General features: G+C 44.9%; 1 protein-coding gene across 1 annotated transcript in view; it reads right to left on the bottom strand.

Annotated features, from left to right (window-relative positions):
- The window catches only part of LOC147884664 (tRNA (Ile)-lysidine synthase), a 34,633-nt gene extending 12,718 nt beyond the window's left edge, over positions 1-21,915 (bottom strand). The window contains exons 1-3 of the mRNA XM_087397950.1: positions 20,678-21,915; positions 20,319-20,456; positions 1,960-2,098 (exon numbers count right to left, since the gene is read on the bottom strand). Coding sequence (XP_087254076.1) covers positions 1,960-2,098; positions 20,319-20,456; positions 20,678-21,415 — 1,015 coding nt within the window. The 5' untranslated portion in view covers positions 21,416-21,915. The remainder of the gene's footprint in view (positions 1-1,959; positions 2,099-20,318; positions 20,457-20,677) is intronic.
- Between the last annotated feature and the right edge of the window lie 629 nt (positions 21,916-22,544).

Genomic DNA, 22,544 nt, shown 5'->3' on the forward strand with positions numbered 1-22,544 from the left:
AGGTTGTCCCTCCTCCATATGTTGGTCATTTACAGCCCCATGTGCATGCAGAAATTCAGCCTGACATGCCTATCCTTGATCAGGATCATTTGCACTGGGCTCTTGACCAAGAAAGAGCAGAAATTCAGGAGCTTAAAAAGGTACCCCGTTGGCTCCTTGACACATTAAAAGACAGCAAACAAGACACTCCTCTGCCAGCCCGTACGAGAGCAACTGTCTGGAAAGAGCATGCTAGTTTTGTTGCTTATGCTTTGGCTGCTACAGCATGCAATGAAGAGCCATTATGTCATCAAGATGCCTTTCAGAATGATTGTTGGACGAAGGCCATGGCAAGCTGAATTGGATTCTATCCATCAAAATGACACTTCGGAGTTGTGTGATTTGCCTTATGGCAAGAATGCCATTGGAACTAAGTGCGTTTACAAGATCAAATGGTTCAATGGACCGTTACAAATCCCGTCTTGTTGCTAAGGGCTACGCTCAGCAACATGGCATTGACTTTGAGGAGACTTTTGCTCCCACTTCCAGGATCACTACCATTCGCATTGTTATTGCCTTTGCTGACCACTTTCATTGGAAGATACATCAGCTTGATATTAAGACAGCTTTCCTTCATGGGCATTTGCAGGAAGAGCTCTATGTTTCCTAACCTCCTGGCTTTGAGGTTGAAGGTTCTGAAAGCAAGGTATGCCGCTGAAAAAGGCCCTCTATGGATTGAAGCAGGCACCTCGGGCTTGGTATTTGAGAATTCATTCTCATTTGCTCACACTTTGGCTTTCAGAACAGCCTTATAGAGGCTACCCTTTACATCCGCAAGCGTGGGACAGATTTGCTGATTTTAGTCCTTTATGTGGATGACATGCTTGTAACTAGGACACATGCTCAGCAAATTGCAGATTTTAAAGTTGATTTGCAACAGACATTTGCTATGTCTGATCTTGGTCTTCTGCACTACTATCTAGGCATTCAATTTGCTAGCAGTGAGGGGGGCATTTTAATGTCACAATCCAAGTACATTGGACAGCTTTTGCAGCGTTTTCAGTTTAAGGATTGCAAGCCAGTATCCACACCATTAGAGACTGGTTTTCACTTCTCTTCTGAGGATGGCAGCGGTACATGTGATGTCACTCTTTATCAACAGGCAGTTGGTTGTTTGATTTACCTATGCCATACGAGACCTGATCTACAGTATGCTATCTCACAGTTGAACAGATATATGCACAGCCCATCTATGCACCATTGGCATGCCGTGAAGCGTGTTTTAAAGGCACTCAGCATTTAGGCCTTCTTTATGGGGCTGATACTTCACTTATCATGCATGGGTTCACTGATAGTGATTGAGCTGGTTGTTCTGACACTCGTGTGTCACATAGTGGCAACTGTTTTATGCTTGGTACTTCATGTGTTTCTTGGTTCAGCAAGAAGCAGAGTACAGCTGCATCATTACAAATTGATCTGCAAAATTTTACACTTAACACAACATGCAGAATGTTGAAAATCAAATCTGAGCAAACATCACTTGAGCATGCATTCTATGCTGCTATGTGCTTGAAAGTCGCTATAAAAGAGGAACAGACCTGTTTAGTATCTTAGCCATTAGTTTCATGCAAACATCTGACTTTGTTTGTAAATGTTGAAGAAGAAAAGAACATGCATTAAGGAACGATAAAGAGACTTACCCCTGTGGACTTTTCATAGAAGAACAGACACCTGAAATCTTGTCCTCTGCATTCATTATATGCATATACCAAAGACGTACCTCCTATCGTAAAATGAACTAATGACTTTTCATAGAAGAACAGACACCTGAAAAATTGTCCTCTGCATTCATTATATGCATATACCAAAGACGTACCTCCTATCGTAAAATGAACTAATGAGCACAACAAGAAAACATACAGCTACCATGACTACACCAAAATAATGGTGGACTGGGAGCACGGAAATAATCTAACTCACCCTCCTCCAAATCTGCAGAAACAGAGTAGTCAGATCCTAATTTGTGCTCCAATATTTGCTCAGTTGTTTCCATAGTCACAGCCCCTGGAAATTGCAGAAGACCTTGAGCTCTTCTTTTAGACTCTTCCTCACTAAGAACCTGGTTGCCAAATAAAAGAGCAAAGTAAACTAAGTATAAAAATGAGGGAGGAAAACTACCATTTTAGAAATACAAGCAATGTTGAAGTAAAATAAGTATAAAAATGAGGGGGGGAAACTACCATTTTAGAAATACAAGCAATGTTGCCAGAAGCCTTGCAATTAAAAATAAATTAAAGAAGTAAACAAATTGAGAATTTCAAAGCCCATACCTCCTACAAGAAACTTTCACTCCATGCATGTTGCACTTGCCATTGAGTGGCTTCAACATCACACAAGGTAGCAGAGGAGAAGTCTAAGTCTCTAAATTTTCTTCCTGAGGAGGTTTAGCTAGGCACCTTGTTCGGGCTTACAAAAATGTATCATTTATCTAAAAGTCTCCATTAGAAACTACCGAAGTTGGCTCTAGAGTCATCCAGGTAACTAGCGGACTACAGGGGTTATCACAGCCTGTTATGCAGACGTTTCTAGATGGTTTGCTAGTCAGGGCATTTGGATGGATTGACTCCCTACCTTTTCAGTACAGCTTGGATGCCCCGCCTTCTCAGATTCCATGGGATGGGATGAACTGTATCATATGGTTCAGCTCCATACATCACGGACTTTTGTTTTTGTTTTTTTTAATGGGCAGGTCCCCACCGAGCTCCCGTTTTATCACAATCACTCCCTGAGAGTATCCGATGATGGAGTGATCTGATGATGGAGTGATCATCAGGCCCGAGTACCTAGAGATGCACATTTTCGAGACAGTCCAGTGCATGAAATGAAGCGCTGTTGTGAGGGCTCTATGAAGTCTCACCTGCAGCTGTGAGGGCTCTATGATTCACTTGCAGCCTCTCTCCTCCTGATTGAGGGGTCTCCCATCTTCGTTACATATCATGAAAGCAGCTGCAGCAACTCTCCTGTGCTGCTATTCCAGGGTGTCATCCCACTTCTACAGGTCGCTTCTTTCCATATTTGTCCTGCATTGACTTTATTTGATGGCGTCTTCAACTGTGTGCTGCTGTATTCTTCTGTATTAGCTCTCACTTGCAGCTGTGAAGGGTAGACTATTTTCTCACAAGTGCTACATTGTGTCTACCATTCTGATTTTGTGGTTGTGAGTTTCTACATTGCCTCTTGAGTCTCCAGGTTGTCATATTGCTTCATAGGCATCTCATTGTTCCTACCAGCCATTATCCTTCTACTAAAGGTTGCTATCACTCTTTCAAAGCTCTTGTAACTGATTAATAGCTATTATATTTGAGTTGCAAGATACTTTGTAAAAAAGTATAGATACTTTGGGAAAGTAGGCCCCTATGGAAGGTCCAATGGGATCCGGGAGAGTGGTTTTGGCCTTCCAAGTCAGGTCTCGCCGGGCAATTGGATGAGGTGCCTTTCTTTTCCTATACCACTCGGATTGGCGGGAAGCTTCACATGGAGCCTTCAACTTGGACCCCCTCAAGACATAGGCATTGGGTGGCCTAGAGGGTGCCCCAGGAGGTCCGTTCCAGGTTTTGGACGCGTCTATGGTCCAGTTTATGGCCGAGGAAGACCTACTTCTGACTGGCCGCCCATGGAGGCTTGCCCATAGGCATGTGGTTGGAGTAGATGTGAGTGGAGGGGAAAAGCCACTGCTGTTCGGCTGGATCTCTGGAGACGATCCCTCACTACCTTTGGAGTTGTCGTAGCGCAATAAGGATCTGGATGGGAGCCCTCAGGATCATGACCCGCATGCAGAGCCTTCAGAGGGACTACACATGGGGGATGGTGGCCTCGTTGACTGAGGGAGGTCAAGCGTTCCAGATTGATGAGGTCTCTCCATCTTACCGGATACAGGTTCAGAGCATTCAGAGGATAGAGCTCCATGAGGCGGTCCCCCCTGATATCCCGGATCCCCATTCCCCTCCAAAGGGTAGCATGTGGGAGCTAGTAGCCAGTATCACGGCATGGAACATTTGGGTTGCTCGCTGTAGTCTGATGATGAGTGAGCATCCAGTTCCACCCTCGGCTACCTTGGTCGCCATATGGCAAGATATCATCTACACCCTACGCTCCACTTGGAAGCGAGGGACCCCGATCTCTAGGGCGACCGTCGCGAGGCGCGCACGTTTCTGCAAGGCTTGGCCTGGAGGAGTTTTCCACATATTTACTCCATGAGGGATTCGTTGGTTGTATAGTCCCCCCACTTGGCTGTTAGCCCCTGTACAAAGATTCCCTAGGCAGTAAGCTAGGTTTCTCTGAAATAGGATGGTTTTTCTTATTTCAGCCTTTATCCCCAGTTTTTTCCATACTGAGCACCTTCGGGGCTGCTATTTTGTCTGAAAGTTTTTCAAGCATTAATAGAAGGTTGCTTTCTTTGCAAAAATAAAATAAAAAATTATAGATACTGGCCTTGGTTCAGTAATTAACTGGTAAGCCTACTCTCACCCTACCTTCCTCATGAAAGTCTTCAAACAAGGAGTATCTAAAAACCAAGAAGAAGAATATCAAGCTAACCAAGCCCCATTATTACAAGTATGTCCAATCAATGGGTTTTTCAGAGTTTTCAAGTAGTCACATGCAATTGTATAAGTTGTATTCTTTAAGTATTATTTGTACTACGGGATTAGACATTGCTTTGAGAACATATTCTCAAAGGTAAGACCTTCCCCTGATGGCCATTTAGTGAAACTAGAAAAGTTTGAAGGCAACTCATTTCCCACATGGCAAACAAAAGTCAAGTTCACACTAATGGAAAAGGGGTTGTGTAATATTGCCAATAGCAAAGAGAAGAAGCCCACAACTAGAGACTCGACAACAATATGGATTGGCAAAGATGAGAAGACTCTTGCCATTGTTGCCTTGGGTTCAAGTGATCCGGTTCATCCATCACATTGATGGAAAGGACACACCTTTTGAGGCATGGGAAGAGTTACAAAGACTTTTTGGAAGTTAAGCCAAGAACTCCACAATAAGCCTCCACATACAACTATGAAAGCTTGATTCTCGTGCTATTCATTTAAATCATATGAAAAGCTTAACTACTCAACTCTTAGGTGTTAAGATAAACATGGATGAAGATGTGTGCATTGCAATGCTACTAAAAAGCTTATACCTAGATGAATCCAAGAATATTCCCAAACTCATCCTCTAAAAACACAATATAGTGCAGTTTCAATCTCAAGATAGTCACTCATAAGATTGAAAACCATAAACTCCATCACGCATAGCAAGGACTAGCTACTATGACATCCCCACTGACGTCATCAGCGCCCAACACTGGGTGTAGACCATAGTATAAAAATATGCTCTCACACATACAAATCCACACACCCACACATACATGAGCATCCTTTTACACAAAGTCTTTGTACAGGACTATGGAAACATAGTTACTACTCTTAGTAATCTTCCCTCGCCAAAATTAGTTAGTTGCATCCTTATTAGAAGAGGAGAAGAAGATAAAGCAAAGGCAAGGCTAACACCACAACCAAAATGACATCTACTTCACCAAGAAAACATTCAAGGATCTTCATCACAACATTCAAAGACAAAGACAACATGAATTGTCACTTTGTGGAAAACGGTGTCACTATGAAAAGGACACCAAGAAGAGGCTTTTAGTAAACCTTATTGAAGATAGTGGAGAGGAAGAAGAAGCTGAAGATATTGTTAGAAACATGGTGGAGAGAGAGGGAGAGAATGTTAGGGTGTGAGAAAATGATGCATGAATGAGAACATAATGAAAGGCTATCTTATTCATAATCATGAGAAGTACAAGCCTTATACTCACACACTAACACCTAGTGCATATGGGATAAGTCCCATGATGACACGTAGCACTCACACATGACTCACACATAGACTAGTACTAGATCACCTAGTACTACACACCAACACACTCTTTGACTATGATATCTCCAACACCCCCCTTCAAAGCAAAGAGTGTGAGACCCAACACACAAAGAGTAGACAGATCTCCCCTCCACCGCAATACTACAAAGAGCAAGTCCAACTATCCAACACCTCCTGTGTGATAGTGACTTCTCAGTCAAACTTGCGACCGGCAAGGGAAAACCATCACTCGTCATCCCCCCTTACTCTGAACAGGGTGGTCAATACCATCAACCAAAATAAAAGACAATACATTCATTTTTGGGAGACAACCCACGGCAGAGTACCTCTTATTGACTCCAAATACATTCAATTTAGAGGGACAACTCAAGCATGAGAACCTTTTATTGACTCAACACAAAAACACATAGCATCACGGATCATCATCTACCACCTCAGAGAGGGATATATCATTTAATATGACAGACAAAGCTTGCTCCTCAGGTCCAGTAGATATAGCGAAAAGATGCTCGAGCTTGTTCAATATCTCCTTGTCTAAACTATTGAGGTCAAGATGATGAACCAGATTGTTAGCCAACCTCAAACCAATAAGTGCTAGTGCCTTGTCATTCTTCTCATCCCAAGCTGAGACTTGTGCATATTGATCTTCGCCACGAGGGCGAGGCTCCATGTGTGCAAACTGAGGTAACAAACTCGCAGCATCAGCTGAAGAACCAACAAGTATGGCGTTTGGTCTAGGACTCCAAAAATGCAATAGCAACCTCCACGTGTGTAAGACAGCTGAAGACTCAAGAGGTGCTCTTGTAGATAATTGCAACAGCTGGTCGAAGGCTTGAAGGACTTCAAAATACTCACATAGGTCCGAAATTGCAGGGCGGTTGACGTAGATGCCTAGGTGATAGCTGTAGGTGCTCCACATGCAAAGGTGGGTCTCAAAATCTGCAAAGCGGCTCAGCAAGGCACTCCAAAGTGCACAGAGATGCTGCAGCAGGTGTGTAGGTGTACCAAAGCGCAACAGCATGTCCGAAATGTATCAGGCGGCTCTCTAGAACAGCTCCGAATGCTGTAGCAGGCCAGCACAATGAGAAACGGCTGTTGTAGGTAATCTGGAAGCCAAGAAGCAGCCCCGAGATATCACTGTTGAAGGCGGCTATCCAGGGGCAGCTTAGAAACGCTCAAAAATCCCTTCAAAACCTCGAATAGGTGGTCGGCTATGCTACAATGGCCTAGGAACCCTAGATTCGGCGATGGAGAACTGCAAAACGGCCTTAGGGAACCTTACATGCAGACGCGTGCTGAAGAAAACACCGACCAGCAGGTAACATGTGCAGAAATGACCTCAATGAAGGCCAAAGGAAGAGGAGAGTAGAGGCGGTAGGCTGTGGAGGCAAAACCAGGTGCAAACGGCTAAAGGAAGAGGTAGCTAGAGGCGAAAATGAGCAGGCTACATAGGAGAGGTGGTTGAGCAGAGTTAGGGTTTAGGGTTTGTCGGAGAAGATGATGATGTCGCAAGGCAGTCTAGGGTAGGACTAACCTGGCTCTGATACCAGTTAGAAACATAGTGAAGAGAGAGGGAGAGAAGGTTAGGGTGTGAGGAAATGATACATGAATGAGAACATAATGAAAGGTTATCTTATTCATAATCATGAGAAGTACAAGCCTTATATAGGCTACTCACTAACACACTAGCACCTAGTGCATATGGGATAAGTCCCATGATGACACATGGCACTCACACATAGACTAGTACTAGATCACCTAGTACTACACACCAACACTTCACACCAACACACTCTTTGACTATGATATCTCCAACAAATATTGTGGTCTCCCATGAGGCCACCTTTGTTGATACTCACTACTAGACTTTTTAGGTTAAAGAGCTCATTTGATCTCAACTCAATTGTCATAATATTCCAATGTCATAATATTCCAGTTTATTCCACTCAATGTAAGTAAACCAAATAAACCAAATTTGGAGTGGGATTATGCTGGAACCAGAGAGCACAAATGAGTCTACTACCATACAACTAGTGTTAGTACTAGGTCGGGGTCATGTGTTGTCACTAGAGGTGGTGAAGCCATGAAGGTTCACATGGACACTGCTAGGGTTGACGTCATCAATTTGAGGGAATAATTATTGGACAAATTGGCATATATGGGCGTGAGGGATTATTAGTGTGTGCGCGCAATCTAGGTAGGTGTGATTGAGAGATTGAACCTAGAATCATGGGGTGATGGAGAGAATCAAGGAGGTTTGGTGGATCACGAGATGCTTTGCTGATCAATGCAACGATGTAATGCATGTAAACATCAGCCTTTATAAAGAGGCTTCTTCATAAATAAATGACTATGTTTTTTTTCACGTCAACACCCCACATACTCCACACACATCATTGTGTAGGAGCTGCAATTTTCTTTCAGCCCTAACAGATCTGTCCCTAGGAAAGGCATTCATGTGCATCTTTCCCAAAATGCACCCTTCATAGACATGTCTTGGAGGAGTCTCCAAAGAGGGCATATTCAGTACCATCTCTTGTCTCTGCAATAACTCTAAATTTCCGTAGTTTACATGGCCAAATCTTGCATGCCATAATTTCTACATTTTTCATTGCAAAAGTACTTGTTGCCACACATGCATTTGCCATACTAGTGTCATGTTTGTCCAGTTGATACAAATATATACCTAGATCAATCCAGGAATATTCCCAAACTCATCCTCTAAAAACACAACATAGTGCAATTTCAATCTGCATGATAGTCACTCATAAGGTTGAAAACCATAAACTCCATCACGCATAGCAGGGACTAGCTACTATGACAAACCCTGATTTACAGCACCTGTAGTAACTATTTGATCGTCCCTTTTTTTAATCCCTCACAAAGCACTTTTCATCCTCCTCTCCCAAAATAGTAAAGTGACTGTAAATTCTTATTAATTCCTAGCACATAAAGGGCATCTAGAAGACAAAAATAACTTCCATCAACTGATGGCAGCAAAATCTTCCCAACTCCCCTCACAGGGTGTGAAGAATTGCATATACAAGATAGTCTCTTGCCAACTGGAGCAGGCTCCAAATCAGCAAATAAAGTGAAGCCCTAGAAGCCCCACAGTCAAAATACCAAACTGTAATTGAATCATCACTCACACTAAGTGAAGTAATCTCATGATTGGCATAATACCTACTAACCAAGAACGGCCAATCTTCAGCCACAGTTTGCTGTACTAATTTCCTTGTTTGCATTTGATGTATTGGCATCTCAGACTGTCATTCCAGCTTCCTTCCTTTTCTTTTCTTTCTCCAGCCTCCTCTTACAGTCACTGATATAGTGTCCAGACTTCTCACAGTAATGGCAACTACCCTTCTTTTTGTGCTAACCTGCATTATCTGATATTCTCTTATATGGCTCTGTTGAATCAGTCCTGAACTGATGGCTACCAAAATGAGGCTTGCCCTTGCTTTTTGCCAGCCAGCATCATGCACATCAACAAACATGTTCTTTCTTGTGTCTTCTTCTTGAAATAACAGTCCACTAGCTCCTAAAAAGTAAGTGGAAGCTTCATGGATGGATAAGAGACAAAGAAGACTCTCGTAAAGAGACAAATAAAACTCTGGGCAAAGGGTTTTGTGTTGTGGACACAAGCTGGCTGTCACATATCACCTCGGCAATATTCAGCAACTGTACTCTAAGATCCTGGATCTTAGTCAAGTGATTTGACATTGAATCACTCTTCTACATTCTGATACTATCATGCTGTCTTGTCAAGTAAACATGCTGGCCTCGTTTCTTGCCTTGGAGGAACGGACATGAGGTATAATAAACACCTTAACAGAAAATGCAATAAGAGACATAGCCTAGGCATCCCTAGCATCCCGTCTCTCCTGTCCTGAGTAGAAGCAGCAGGTGAAAATGGTTGTTCCCAAGCTTGTTGCCTACCATGTGGATTACCTCCTTGCTGATGTGTAGCTGGAGCATGCTCTATATCTACTGGATGGACCTCATAACCTGTGACAAAACCATATAGACTCTTAGCAATTAACAAGTTCTTCACCAAGCATAATTGGTGCCACCCATTTATCCTCTTGGGCCGAAACCAAACACATCTCCCAGATTCTAGATCATCTTTAAAGATGAGATCCGACTGAAACAAAACCCCATCAAAATTCTGCAAAGTAAACTGTTGTCTCTGTGCCAACATGAACTTAGGTAGTACAGAATGTGTGTGTAGCGGCAAAGCTCCGCTTGTCCTTGCATAAGGCTAGGAATAATCCCTCTTAAAAATCCAACTTGCATGTTCTACATGCAAGTTCAAGTTCTACATACGATTCTTACATGCAACATGCGACATACGGGTTCTACATGCAACTCCTACATGCAACTTCTATATGCAAGTTCTACATGCAGAGAGAGAATGTCTTACAATTCCTACATGCAGAGAGAGAAGCTCTCCAACTTGTATAAATACCCCATAATGGAATGAAGCCCATACTCTTTGGGGCATTGTGTTGCGTTCTACTTTGGTATTCCAAGCAATTGTCTCAAGTGTCCATGCTTCCTTGCTCTCCACGTCCAAAAGCATGTCCTAACCTTGCAACTCCTCCTCCCCTCTCCTCCAACCTTGCAACCCATCCTCTCCCTCTCCTCCCTTCTCCTCCTCCTCCTCCTCCTCCCTCCTCCTCCTCCCTCCTCTCTCTTCTTTCCCCCATGCTCTTACACCTTCTTCCTCTCCCACTCCTATGCTCCCCCTAAACCTTTAGTTCATCAACCCTTAACCTCCATGAACTACGAGGAAGACAAGTTTTCCACCATGTACTCTACCCTGAACCTTGGATCCTCCTTCTAACCCTGGAAATTCTTCTAAACCTTGGAACCTCTTTCTAAACTCTTGAACCTCTTCTAAACTCTTGAATCTCCTTCTAAACCCTGGAACCTCCTTCTAAACTGGAACCATAGCACATGTCAAGCTAGTTCAACACCATCAGAGGCTGATCTTCAAGAAGTGCCGAGTACTTCAAGAATTACACAAGTGACAGTGTCCCCATAGCAATGCCAAGACCACTAAAAGAATCTGAAGTTCAAGTTGTGCTGCTAGAAACATTGGACAAAGTCCAATTCAACACAACCATAAACAAGAGCCGATTAAAGCGATACAACATCAACATGCAAGTCATTCCCGACAATAATAAAGTTTTGGAAACCCCAAGTCTTCAATAGTTTGCATTAGATTATTACACACGCACTCACTAGCATATGCACATTTTTGCACATATAGTTTGCACTAAATTGTTACACGCACACTCACTGGCATATGCATGTTTTTGCACATTTAGGAAGACCTAATCAATTTCGTATTAGGGATGACTGAGTCTTAGTTTCCCTATTAAATTCCACAAATAAGCATATAGTTAGTCCCTACCCATTTGACACGTCACGTGCACTCACACGATTTTGCATAGGCACATAATAGATTGCATCAATAATAGTATCACACACTTTCAATCCATACTCTCAAAGCATGCAATGAATTCACAAGCAGGACAAGAAGCTGTGCCAAAACTCAAGATGAATTGGCAAAAGAGTCTGCAGCCTCAACAACGAGACCCCGCCAAACATCACAGTCGTCTCCTAATTGCAAAAATATCAGACTTGCATACAAACTTATCTACAAGCTCAATGATATGGGTGCAATCGCATCCAACATGTATGCAAGATAGCAAGAAATGCCAGCCTCAACAACGAGACTCCCGCCAAACCTCTTCCCAAGAAGATTCGATGGCAGAATCCGTAGCCTCAGCAACGAGATCCCCTCTGAAATTCACAGTCATCTACCCCTTCTCAAGAGGAGATAAGCTTCCTAACTACATACCACAAATTGTATGGTGCAAAAGCATTACAGAGGAACGACTCACATGCCACAAGCTCAACAAAAATAAGCCATAACCCGAGGACGGGTAATCAAATGGATCCGGGAGTATGTTGTCTCTGTGTCAACATGGACTTAGATAGTACAGAATGTGTGTGTAGCGACAAAGCTCCGCTTGTACTTGCATAAGGCTAGGAATAATCCCTCTTAGAAATCCAACTTGCATGTTCTACATGCAAGTTCTACATACGATTCCTACATGCAACATGTGAGTTCTACATGTAACTCCTACATGCATGTTCTACATGCAACTCCTACATGCAAGTTCTACATACAACTCATACATGCGACATGCAACTTGCAACTCCTATATGCAAGTTCTACATGTAGAGAGAGAATGTCTTACAATTCCTACATGCAGAGAGCGAAGCTCTTCAACTTGTATAAATACCCCATAATGGAATGAAGCCCACACTCTTTGGGGCATTGTGTTAAGTTCTACTTTGGTATTCCAAGCAATTGTCTCAATTGTCCATGCTTCCTTGCACTCCACGTCCAAAAGCATGTCCTAACCTTGCAACTCCTCCTTCCCTCTCCTCCAACCTTGCAACCCATCCTCTCCCTCTTCTCCTCCCTTCTCCTCCTCCTCTCCCTCTCCTCCTTCTCCTCCTCCTCTCCCTCTCCTTCTCCTCCTCCTCCTCCTCCTCCTCCTCCCTCCTCTCTCTTCTTTTTCCCATACTCTTACACCTTCTTCCTCTCCCACTCCTATGCTCCCCCCTTAGTTCCTTAACCCTTAACCTCCATGATCTACGAGGGAGACGAGTTCTCCACCATGCACTCTACCCTGAACCTTGGATCCTCCTTCTAACCCTGGAATCTCCTTCTAAACCCTGGAACCTCCTTCTAACCCTTAAACTCCTCCTAAACCCTGCAACCCCCAATGAAGGCGAAAGCCTTCATTACCTCAACCATGATGATACACATTCCTTTTACACATGCTGGGGAATGCTCCAAACACAGCAACAGAAGGCAAAAATCTGCAATGCCCAAATGCCACTGAATCTGCCTGCGAAAATGGCAATGTTCTGCAAATGTCTTCCCATCTCACAAAATCTGCTTGCAACAAATCAACCCAAACTGCCAAAATCTGCATTTGAGGCAAAAGCCCTAAATTTCTCACTCAAATCTAGGTGAAAAATTAACAGAAACCAAGAAAAACATTTAGGACATCCACACTTCCAATGCAAGCAGTGCACAGGGCAGGCCTGTACTTGTAAAATGCGAGCTATTTTGAAGGGTGTCTTGCCAAAGACAGATTTCCTGACTGTCTGCAGAAACTGAAAAAAATAAGTCGCTAATAGAGCTCGCCAAGCAAGTTTTATGGATGCAAAGACTGATGCAGAAGCCTTCTTTATACGGCCAGCCCTAATCTAGCCAACCAGGTTCAGCCAATGAGGCTTAACAGCCGACCAAATACAGTGACCAGTCCCCCCCCCCTCCCCGCGGGCAGATCTCGAATCTTGAAAATCAAAGATGTGCAACAGAACACGATTTTGGGGGTTAAGTGCTGCCCAACCCCTCATAGCGCATTCTGTTGCACAAAAGCTATTTTGCATCAACGGCCCTGTAGAGGAGGTGGAAATCCATACGGGAGAGAAAAAGAGAGAGAGGGAGTGAGGGAGCCAGTGAGGGACGAAGGGAGAGAGACTTAGAGGTCTCCGTTCGAATTATTTTCAATGGACCAGGTTCATTGTACCGGACCAGGCCAACTTGATCGATGTTAGAAATGAACCAACAGAGGGTACGCACAGCGGAAGATTGATAGTAATGCCCAGGAGCTCACACAATGTGGTGTGGGATGTGGAATCACAAACTTCTTAACTTATGGGCATAGAATAGATGTGCAGACTCATTAATAGACAACGAACCAACCAGATAGAGAAACCACCAAAGTAATATATTTCCGTCCAAAGCTATGGACACAATACAAAAGAGAAAGATCCAGAGTCCCACCAATGGTGTGGTCCTCTGATCTTACCACAAGGTACTTCTCCTATCTGCTGGCTATCTCTAGACTCGAGCCCGCGTGCTCCACCTTGAGCGTCTGGAAACCAGCCTAGGTGGGCTGCCACTCAAGCTCAGTCTACAGCTCCTTCAGGGTCACCTTCACCTCCTGTGGATAGGCCCAAGGCTTGCCTTCTTGCTGCTCCTGTCTGCTGTCAGAGGGCTGCTCCAGAGAATATGACGATCACAACACCTTGCTGCCCTAGAAGACAGCCAAGGTCCAGCCTCTAGGGAACTCAGTCTGCAGCACACCTTCCACTCTCCTTCACCCCCAGTGTGAGGCCGAAGGGAGTGGCTCTGGCTGCTCCTGTATGCTCCTTTTCTTGCTGGATAGTTGGATATGAAATGAGGCCCAGTGCCTCTCCTTTTATAGGGCTCAAGGCCCCCTTGAACCAACCGACCAGCCAGCCCTAAATGGGCCGACTGGCTGGTCTGTTTGGGCTGACCAGTCTGCCCCCCCCCCAATCTGTAAAACCGACCTGGTTGGGGCTTTTCTTCAGACCCTATATAAGGGCCCTAGCCAGGCCCTTTTGGGCTGCTGCTAGGCTGCCCTTTTGTTGCTGCTGGAGACGCTCTTGCAAGCTTCATACCTGCCCACAGACCCCCGCCATGCAGCCGTACAAGTCGGCGCACCCTGCTGATGTCATCGCGCCTCCAAGGATCTGCACAGTCCCGTACAGCCACGCGTCATCACCCGTACTTAGAGATGCTGCTGTCCCGTACTGTTCCTTCAGGGATCCTCCTCTATTGGCTGTGAGGTTTTTCCATGTGGCAGCCCCCTCCCTCTCTCTTCTCTAGGCATCTTCTGCCCTAGGTCTCCCTCCCCCACGCTCTCCTCATATGGGGGCTTACAGATGGGGAGGTGACCATTCCAACAATCGACTTGTTTGACCCAACCATGGGGGCTGTACCAACCAACACGGTGGCTGACTGGACTGACAATTAACTAAGCATAGTTCTGGGCGCCTTGAGAAGCCCTCATCCCCGCACAAAAATGCGTCCATGTGCAGCCCCCAAGTGTCAGTATTCTGACTCCAATATAGGCTACTGCACCTGCCAAAACATCCTACTCTCTCCCAACCCTGATCTATTGTCTCGCGTCCTCCTCATATGGGAGCTCAAATGTGGGGTCTCTCACTGACAAACCCCCATGCGTTGAATGAGGTGCTCCATCTGCTCACAAGAAAGAGCTTAAGTGAACAGGTCTATTTTCTTTTGTTGAAAAATAGGTAAGCTCAATCAATTAGTCCATTGTCAGCTCTCTAATGAAGAGGTAGAGAACCTCGAAGCGTTTCTTCCACACACGAAACACTGGTTCTTTGCAAAATCACTATGCAAATTTGATGGTCATAGATGATCTCCATCGCTTATTCTTGTAGAACTTCCAAGTCTTCAAATATCCACCTAAGCCTAAGGACTCGCATGATGCCATGCACGCCACTCTGTACTAGCCTTTGTGAATGAAAGAGCGACCATTCGTTGCTTCTTATTAATCCAGAAAATGATCCCTAAACCCAATAGCAAATGGTTAATCGTTGGAACACCAAGTGTCCCCGTGACGCCCAATTAGAATCACAGTACCCAAAGAAGTCAATCCTTGTTCGGTACATGATCCCATATCCTATGGTACCCTTTAAGTACAGTAACACACGCAAGCAAGCTTTCCAATGATACTCCCCGAGCTTTGATGCACATTAGCCAACTAAGAATGTCATGTCAAGACTGGTGTTGGTGAGGTGGAGTAGACTTCCCACCAGTTGTCGATACTTTGTTATATCCACCAGCTCAAATGTGCCTCTTTACTGAATTTGTTCCCAACTTCCATAGGCGTGACAACTGCTTTGCATTCCTCCATCTAGAACCATTTTAGAATTTCCTCACAATATACCTCCTGAGAGATGAAATTCTTTTCTCCCTCCTACCATATCTAAATCCCCCAAAAATAATGCAAAAGACCAAGGTCAATCATGTCAAACTCTTCATGCAACAAAGTTTTAACCTTCCTTATCTATTTGTTGAGATCCCCAGTCAAGATGAGATCATCCACATACAAAATCACTATCATTCTCATGTCCCCTCTGAAGGGAGGTACATGTTTGCATCTAACAAACTTCGAGAAAGCCCAATCTATGAGAAGTAATTGTCGGTGCATTGGTAATAAACTCAAGGGGCCTATTTCAGCCTATAGAGCACCTTCTTGGTCTACACACCATAGTTCTCTTGGTTTGAAAGCCCTATAGCAGCTCCGGATCAACTTCCTCATCCAAGTGACCATTGAGAAAAGCAAGTTTATAGATGAACCACGTATCATGGTCAACCATTGCAATCACAATCTAAATTTTCTCCATGCGAGCTATGGATGTGAAAGTCTCACCATAATCAAGCACTTCTGCCTGCAAATATCATTTGGCGACCTATCTTGCTTTGTACTTGTCGAGAGTACCATCTCACTTGTACTTACCTAGTAGACTCACGTGGTTCCAATAACCTCTTGCTTGACCAACTTCGGCCAGATCCCACATGCGGCTCTTTTCAATGGCAACCATCTCAGTCTCCATGCTTCCCGCCACACATCCTTCGCTCCAAGAAGAGGTGTACTCATCTACTAGGAATAATCATTCAAAAATCTCCTTTGGACGACGTGATATTGCTTCTTCAAATATTGGTCCTAGCACATAGGTGATAGAAGCATACCTTCAACAGCAATTGCCCCAGCTCAAAAACCCAATCTTCAATTCCTTAGCACTAGCCTTGGAAGTGACCAACACCAGGCCATCCCGATATCTTGGCATAGAGTTTAAATAAAGGTGGGGCAGTCCATTAAAATGGGCTTCTTGATTTTGTAATTAGCTAACCCCCCCCCTCTCTCTCTCTCCCCGCCTTACAAAAGCAAGCTCTTTAATTTACAAGCCACAATATAGCAACCTATCTCTTCTTTCCTCCCTCCCTCTAATGGATTGAAAACATACAAAACCACATGTCTAGATAAATCTAAGAACATGCCCAATTCATCCTCTAGAATTAGGAAAAATAGTGCAATTCCACCCTCATGACCGTCACCCACAAGTTTTCAACCATAAACTCCATAACGCATAGCAAGGACTAGCTACTATGACATCCAACACCGACCTCAGCAGTGACTGACGATGGGTGTGGACCACAGTACAAACATATGCTCTCACATAAACATATCCACTCACCCACACACTTGAGCATCCATTTTATACAAACATCTTCATGCTGAGTTTCTGTCAACACTCTAGAGGTGAAGGGCAGACCAACTGTGAAAGGCGGCTAGCACTAAAGAAGACAAAAAAAAGCAGTTCACATTCTCTTCATTCAATCTACAACTGCATGTAAAGACTAGAGTGGTCTCCCCAAAAGAAGCTTTTCTACAACCCAAAAAATATATAAAAGATACTGATAGGGAACCAGCTGCTAACTAGAAGAAATTTAGCAAGCTGCGACATGAATGAAAACTGCATTGCATGTCCACTGATATGGCAGAAACATATATCTAAATACTTTGCATGCTCACAAAACAAGCTAGACAAGAGAGCTAATTGTAACAGTGGCCCCGGCTAAAATAACAAATACAGAAAAGAACTGCACGCCACCATCCCTAGCAGGAAGACAATCAATAAATAAAACCCCCACCAGCGCTGACATCAGCAAGCCGCATCAGCCACCCCAGGGTGGCATGCTGATGTGGCAGGTCAGCTGTCAGCAGGTCGGTCTAGTCCCTGGCAGATCTGACCACAGACCCAGTCACCCAGTAGCCTGCCCTTAAAACTTACATAAGGGGTCTTTGGGGTCTTTCCTCTCCTCATTGGGCACCAGATTTTGGGCCCAGGGTTCCACAGCTCCAGCCCTCGGCCAGCAACAGTTCCAGCCCCAGGTAGGCAGCCAGTGCCCTGCACAGCAGCAGGAAGAGAGGTGGTTCTGCCTTTCTCCATTTCCCACCCACAGGAAGGAGCAGTTCTATCCAGCCTTTGACAAACAGTTATTCTTTAAGCCTCTTTGGCAACAGTTATAACTCAGCCTTTTGGCAAGACATGAATACAGAAAATACTCTCTTGGGAGGGAGGGGGCTATTGTAGCCCAATCCTGCCTTCATTCACGCACACAATCGCAGCAAATAGCACCTGTGTTGTGCTATTTGCTGCGATTATGTGCGCGAATGAAGGCACGTGCGCGTGCGTGAGAGAGAGAGAGAGCTTAACCTCCTTGCCCATTACGATATTACTTGAAAGACATATGTAAGAAAGAAAAGAACAAAGAACGAAAGAGAGTGTCACAAGGGCGTGAACTTTAGCACATGCATGTTGGCTTGCATGTGGGTTAGACCCTGAGAAACCAACCGGGCAAGGCCTTGGGTTGCGAAGTGTGCAAGATTCTCCCTAGGGAATTGTGCCTTGGTGGTAATTGAGAGGTCTAGGCCAAGAGGAGCCAAAGGACCTTAAAGATTTAGGTTGGTCATTAGTTTCAATTTAAAAAGTGCCCCATCAGGGGCAAAATGAAACGTAGGTGCCACATGGCACCTACTAAAAAAAAGGGCCAAGGCTTTGTGCATGCCACCGGGGCTGGCTCGAAGCACCTGGAGATAACATACGTGGAAAGTCGGGAGCTGAAAGGAGAGAGCAGCTTCACACAAGGAAAGGAGATCATAGACAGAGAGCGAAGGCACGGGTTGGTCGTCACGCAGAGAAGGAGAGGGCGCTGTGGTATGGACTGCCAGTATGGGCAGTTAGCAGGCAGAACACCGTAAGGGACTGTACGGAACAGTCCGTACAAGCGCGCGGGACTGTACGTAACAGTCCGTACAGGTGTACGGATGCAGGAATCGCAGTTGGTACAGTCTGGTCACGCACTCTATTCCACGCTGACGTAGCCTTGTATGGCTGAGTACGGTTGCAGTCAGCTGCTATGTACAGATGACGTACATTTGTGTACGGGACAGGAAGTTGTACGGAAGAGACCGGCCTTTAAGGCCGGGCCTCCTACTACGGGCTGTACAGAGAAGTCCAGCTATTGTGTACGGGCTGTACGGAAGGTACGGGCAGCTTGATGGCCATGGGCTACAAGGTGTTGGCCTTGAGGTTGTATGGGCTGTACGACAGCCATTCATTTGCTTTTGATTATGAGCTCCTAGCTGGTAAAGGGCGCACTCATGCCTTCGAGTGATTGCCCATGAGCATTGGGCTGTGTTTTTGGAGACTTGCTCGGCAGGATGGTTCTCAATAAATGTTTGCAGAGTAAGTCCGTGCTTCGAGCATTATGGGCAGACCAGTTATGCTTTCACCCATTGTTTGGGTATTCCATTGAGTCACTGGACACTTGTGGTTGGCTCAGGAGTGTATGGTCCTACAAGGGCTGCTAGCAACAGCTCCCAAGTTCCAATGCAGGTGTTTGCACTGAAAATGGATGCCTATGGTCAAATGGGTGTGAAAGCAGAGCCCTGCAGGGCTAATGTTTTGGAATTCTGATGCCTCACTGAGAGTGGGAAGAGCACTGAATGCAAGTGGGATTGCATTCACTGTGTATCCTATTTGCTGGCTTTGGCAGGTAACATGTTCCATGCGGGAATATGTTTTTGGTTTCTTAAGGAGATGGGTCACATGCAAGTAGTGGTTGCTAGGCAGATGGCACATCTTGAGTACAGCCTCATTGCTGAGTAGGCAGGGGTTGGGAAATCCATGCTTGGAATGGGAAGAGTATCCCTGGAACCCCAAGAGGGATGGTACAAGTATGACTGCCATAGTGTTTGCTGTGTTGTGACGCTACTTCTCTAATGGGAAACAAGTTGAAGTATCAGGATATTTGCTGGCCATAAAATGAGAAACTATAGGTAGTGGCAGTCCCGGACAGTTGAGACAGCGTATGTATGCTTTCTTTCTCTGCATTGAGCAGATGGATGACTAATTGGGTACTAGTGACAGCTGTGGGGAACTGAGTGGCTGACTGGGTTGCTAGTAACAGTTCCAGGCTGAGTGCAATCAATCTAGAATAGAGATGGATGCCCATTGCCAGGTTTAGTGAGAGCAGTGAACAGTCAAGGCTATGCAGGGTATGTGGATGCCCACTGGGATGTGGAATGCCCCAGTTGAATGTATCCTTTATGTAGGCTGGATTTCAGGGCCTCTCACTTAATTAAAGAAATACCGGAAGGGGCGCCAAGGTTTGGGGCCAATCTGTGTCTTTGTCTTGGTGCAGGGGCACTCTAGCTCCCAGTCTGCTGGTAATACTTTTGCTGAATAATTTTTGTAACGGTGTGACTGGTTATTCGTAGTTTACTGCCCTTCGATTTATTGAAGGCCGGTTTCAGACACACATACACACAGAGAAGAGAGGGGGGGGTGTAGGTGGGAGGCTCAACAAACAATGAGAACTTCGCATCAAGCAAGCCAATAAAACCAGCAACTACGAATTTCAATGAACCAAGAAAAATTCCAAAACAAGGAAATTTCTTTCCAACCTGCTTTAGCATCTGAACAAGCTGGTGTTTTGTTTCTTGCAGTGCTTTTAGTTTTGCCTCAAGCTCAGCTTTTCTATTTGCCTTCCAGCTTTCAAACGCAATCTCAACTGGCAATGAGCCATCCAACCTTGTTGGGGCCTGCATAGAGCGAGTGCAGAGACCAATTAGATCAATTTTATGAGATGGCTGATACACCATTCAAGGGAGGGGGGAAATGCACGCATCCCAACATAAAACTGAAGCATGTCACAAAGAGCAATATTCTATACCCAAGCTGCTGTGCTGTTTTAGGCAATGACAGATGTTTATTAACTCAGTTTCTTATGATAGGATAGCTGCTGAGAAACCAATAAACTTACTCGCTTTACCGATTTCACACAATCCTCATCCGGGGTACGTGGTGCTTCAAGTTTCTCCATTTGTTTGCCTTTACCGACTTCCTCTGTTGCAAGACCATCCTCAAGCTGCACGGAAAAGTTGGCTTCTTCAGCCTCCCCCATCCAAAGGTTGCTCTTAACCTTAGCCGTTGCGTTAGCGTCCTGATCACAGTCCATTTCATCACATTTTTCATCTTCATCTATGGACATGTCTTTTGGAATCCCCGAGTCTGTGTCAGATTCTATCCTTGCGTTCCTGTCCCTAGCCCTGGACAAATCCTCCTCGCTGTTGATATCAGTTCCATCTGTCTCCATCTTAGAAAATTCGAAATGATCCCTCTTCCTTTTTCCACAGTCCCTAGATTTGGAACCTTCTTCATCTTTTACATCTGGCTTGTCTCCTACGCCACCTCCATCATCTACTGTCTTAAGCTCCTTATTTACGAGGGTATCCACACAATTCTTCGCCGCGCTGGTGTCGTCACCTCCTTCGCAAATCAGTTTTCCAGCCGGTTCTTCAAGAACAGCGGTACCGGCCTCCTTTTCGGATGCTGAGGAAGTAGAACATTCTACATTCTGGCCGAGACGTATCAAAGCTTCTTCTCGTTTCACAAGGGCTTTCTGGAACAGTTGCAACGATATAGAAGGCTTGGACAAAGTCCATCGCCTTGGTACATCGGGAACCTTATGAAGGTTCCCTCTGTACAAATAAAAATTCATCTTCTTTACCAACACATCCGATGCAGAAGAAAGCTCGGCAAATCCGGGGCAAACTGGTAGAGTGGTAAGGTTTTTTCAGCAGAGAACATCAAGCGAAGAAGGAACTCCTTGCAGCAGAAATTCATGAAGATTGTAGGCAACAAATCTTGAGCGGGATCGTAAAAGGGGGGTAAACGACATCCAAAGGAAGGGAATGTCTCAGGCCTGAAGTTTGGGGAAACGACATCCAAAGAAAGGGAATGTCTCAGGTTCTGTATCAATTTCAAGGGCAAACTACAAGGAAAATTCAGAGGCAGGACGAAAACCATTCAAGTCTTCCAAGAAGATGAAACGTGAGGCTTCCAAGAAGATGAATCGTGAGCTTTCTAGCGGTGCAAACTTGAAAGAAAGGGAAGGAAAGAGGAGCTTGTACTGCTATGGCGACGCTCTTGAATCAGTCGGAGACTCTGCTCGCTCCTTCCACCCGTTTGCTGAATAGAAGTGCAGAAACACCTCCTCCATTTTTTCCTATTGGTCTCTGCTTTAAATAATGAGGTGGGATGAAAGGATGCTCATCAGGCTCCTTTACACCAACACGTCCCTTAATTTTCCCCCTCCAAGGGTCAAAGCAATTTTATCAATCTCATCCGGACAACTTAACACGAGAGACGGTGCACGAAAAAGGGGCAAATTGAAAGTATAGAGAGAGAGAGAGAAGAAGAAGAAGAAGAAGAAGAAGGGGGGGCGGGGGGAGAGAAGGAGCGAGGGGGAGAGAGAGAAGAGAGAGATACAATCAAAAAGTGGGAAAGGGGGAGAAAAAGATGGGGATACAAAAGAGGAGAGAGAGAGAGAGAGAGAGGAAAGAAGAAGCAGAAGATGAAGAAGAAGAGAGAGAGAGAGAGAGAGAGAGAAGGAAGAAGAAGAAGAAGAAGCAGGAGAGAGAGAGAGAGAGAGAGGAAAGAAGAAGCAGAAGATGAAGAAGAAGAGAGAGAGAGAAGGAAGGAAGAAGAAGAAGAAGGAGAGAGAGAGAGAGAGAGATGCAATCATGAACAAGGTGAATCATATTCACTTGGCCTGCCCTTACAATTTTAAACTAGGGTGCGGTAGGCCGCCTAAGGTGAAAGAGAGCAAAGTATAAAATGTTGACTAT

Source organism: Dipteris shenzhenensis, chromosome 26 (assembly GCF_047967505.1).
Source record: "Dipteris shenzhenensis isolate YYH24624 ecotype China chromosome 26, Dip_SZ_1.0, whole genome shotgun sequence".
Lineage (NCBI taxonomy): Eukaryota > Viridiplantae > Streptophyta > Polypodiopsida > Gleicheniales > Dipteridaceae > Dipteris > Dipteris shenzhenensis.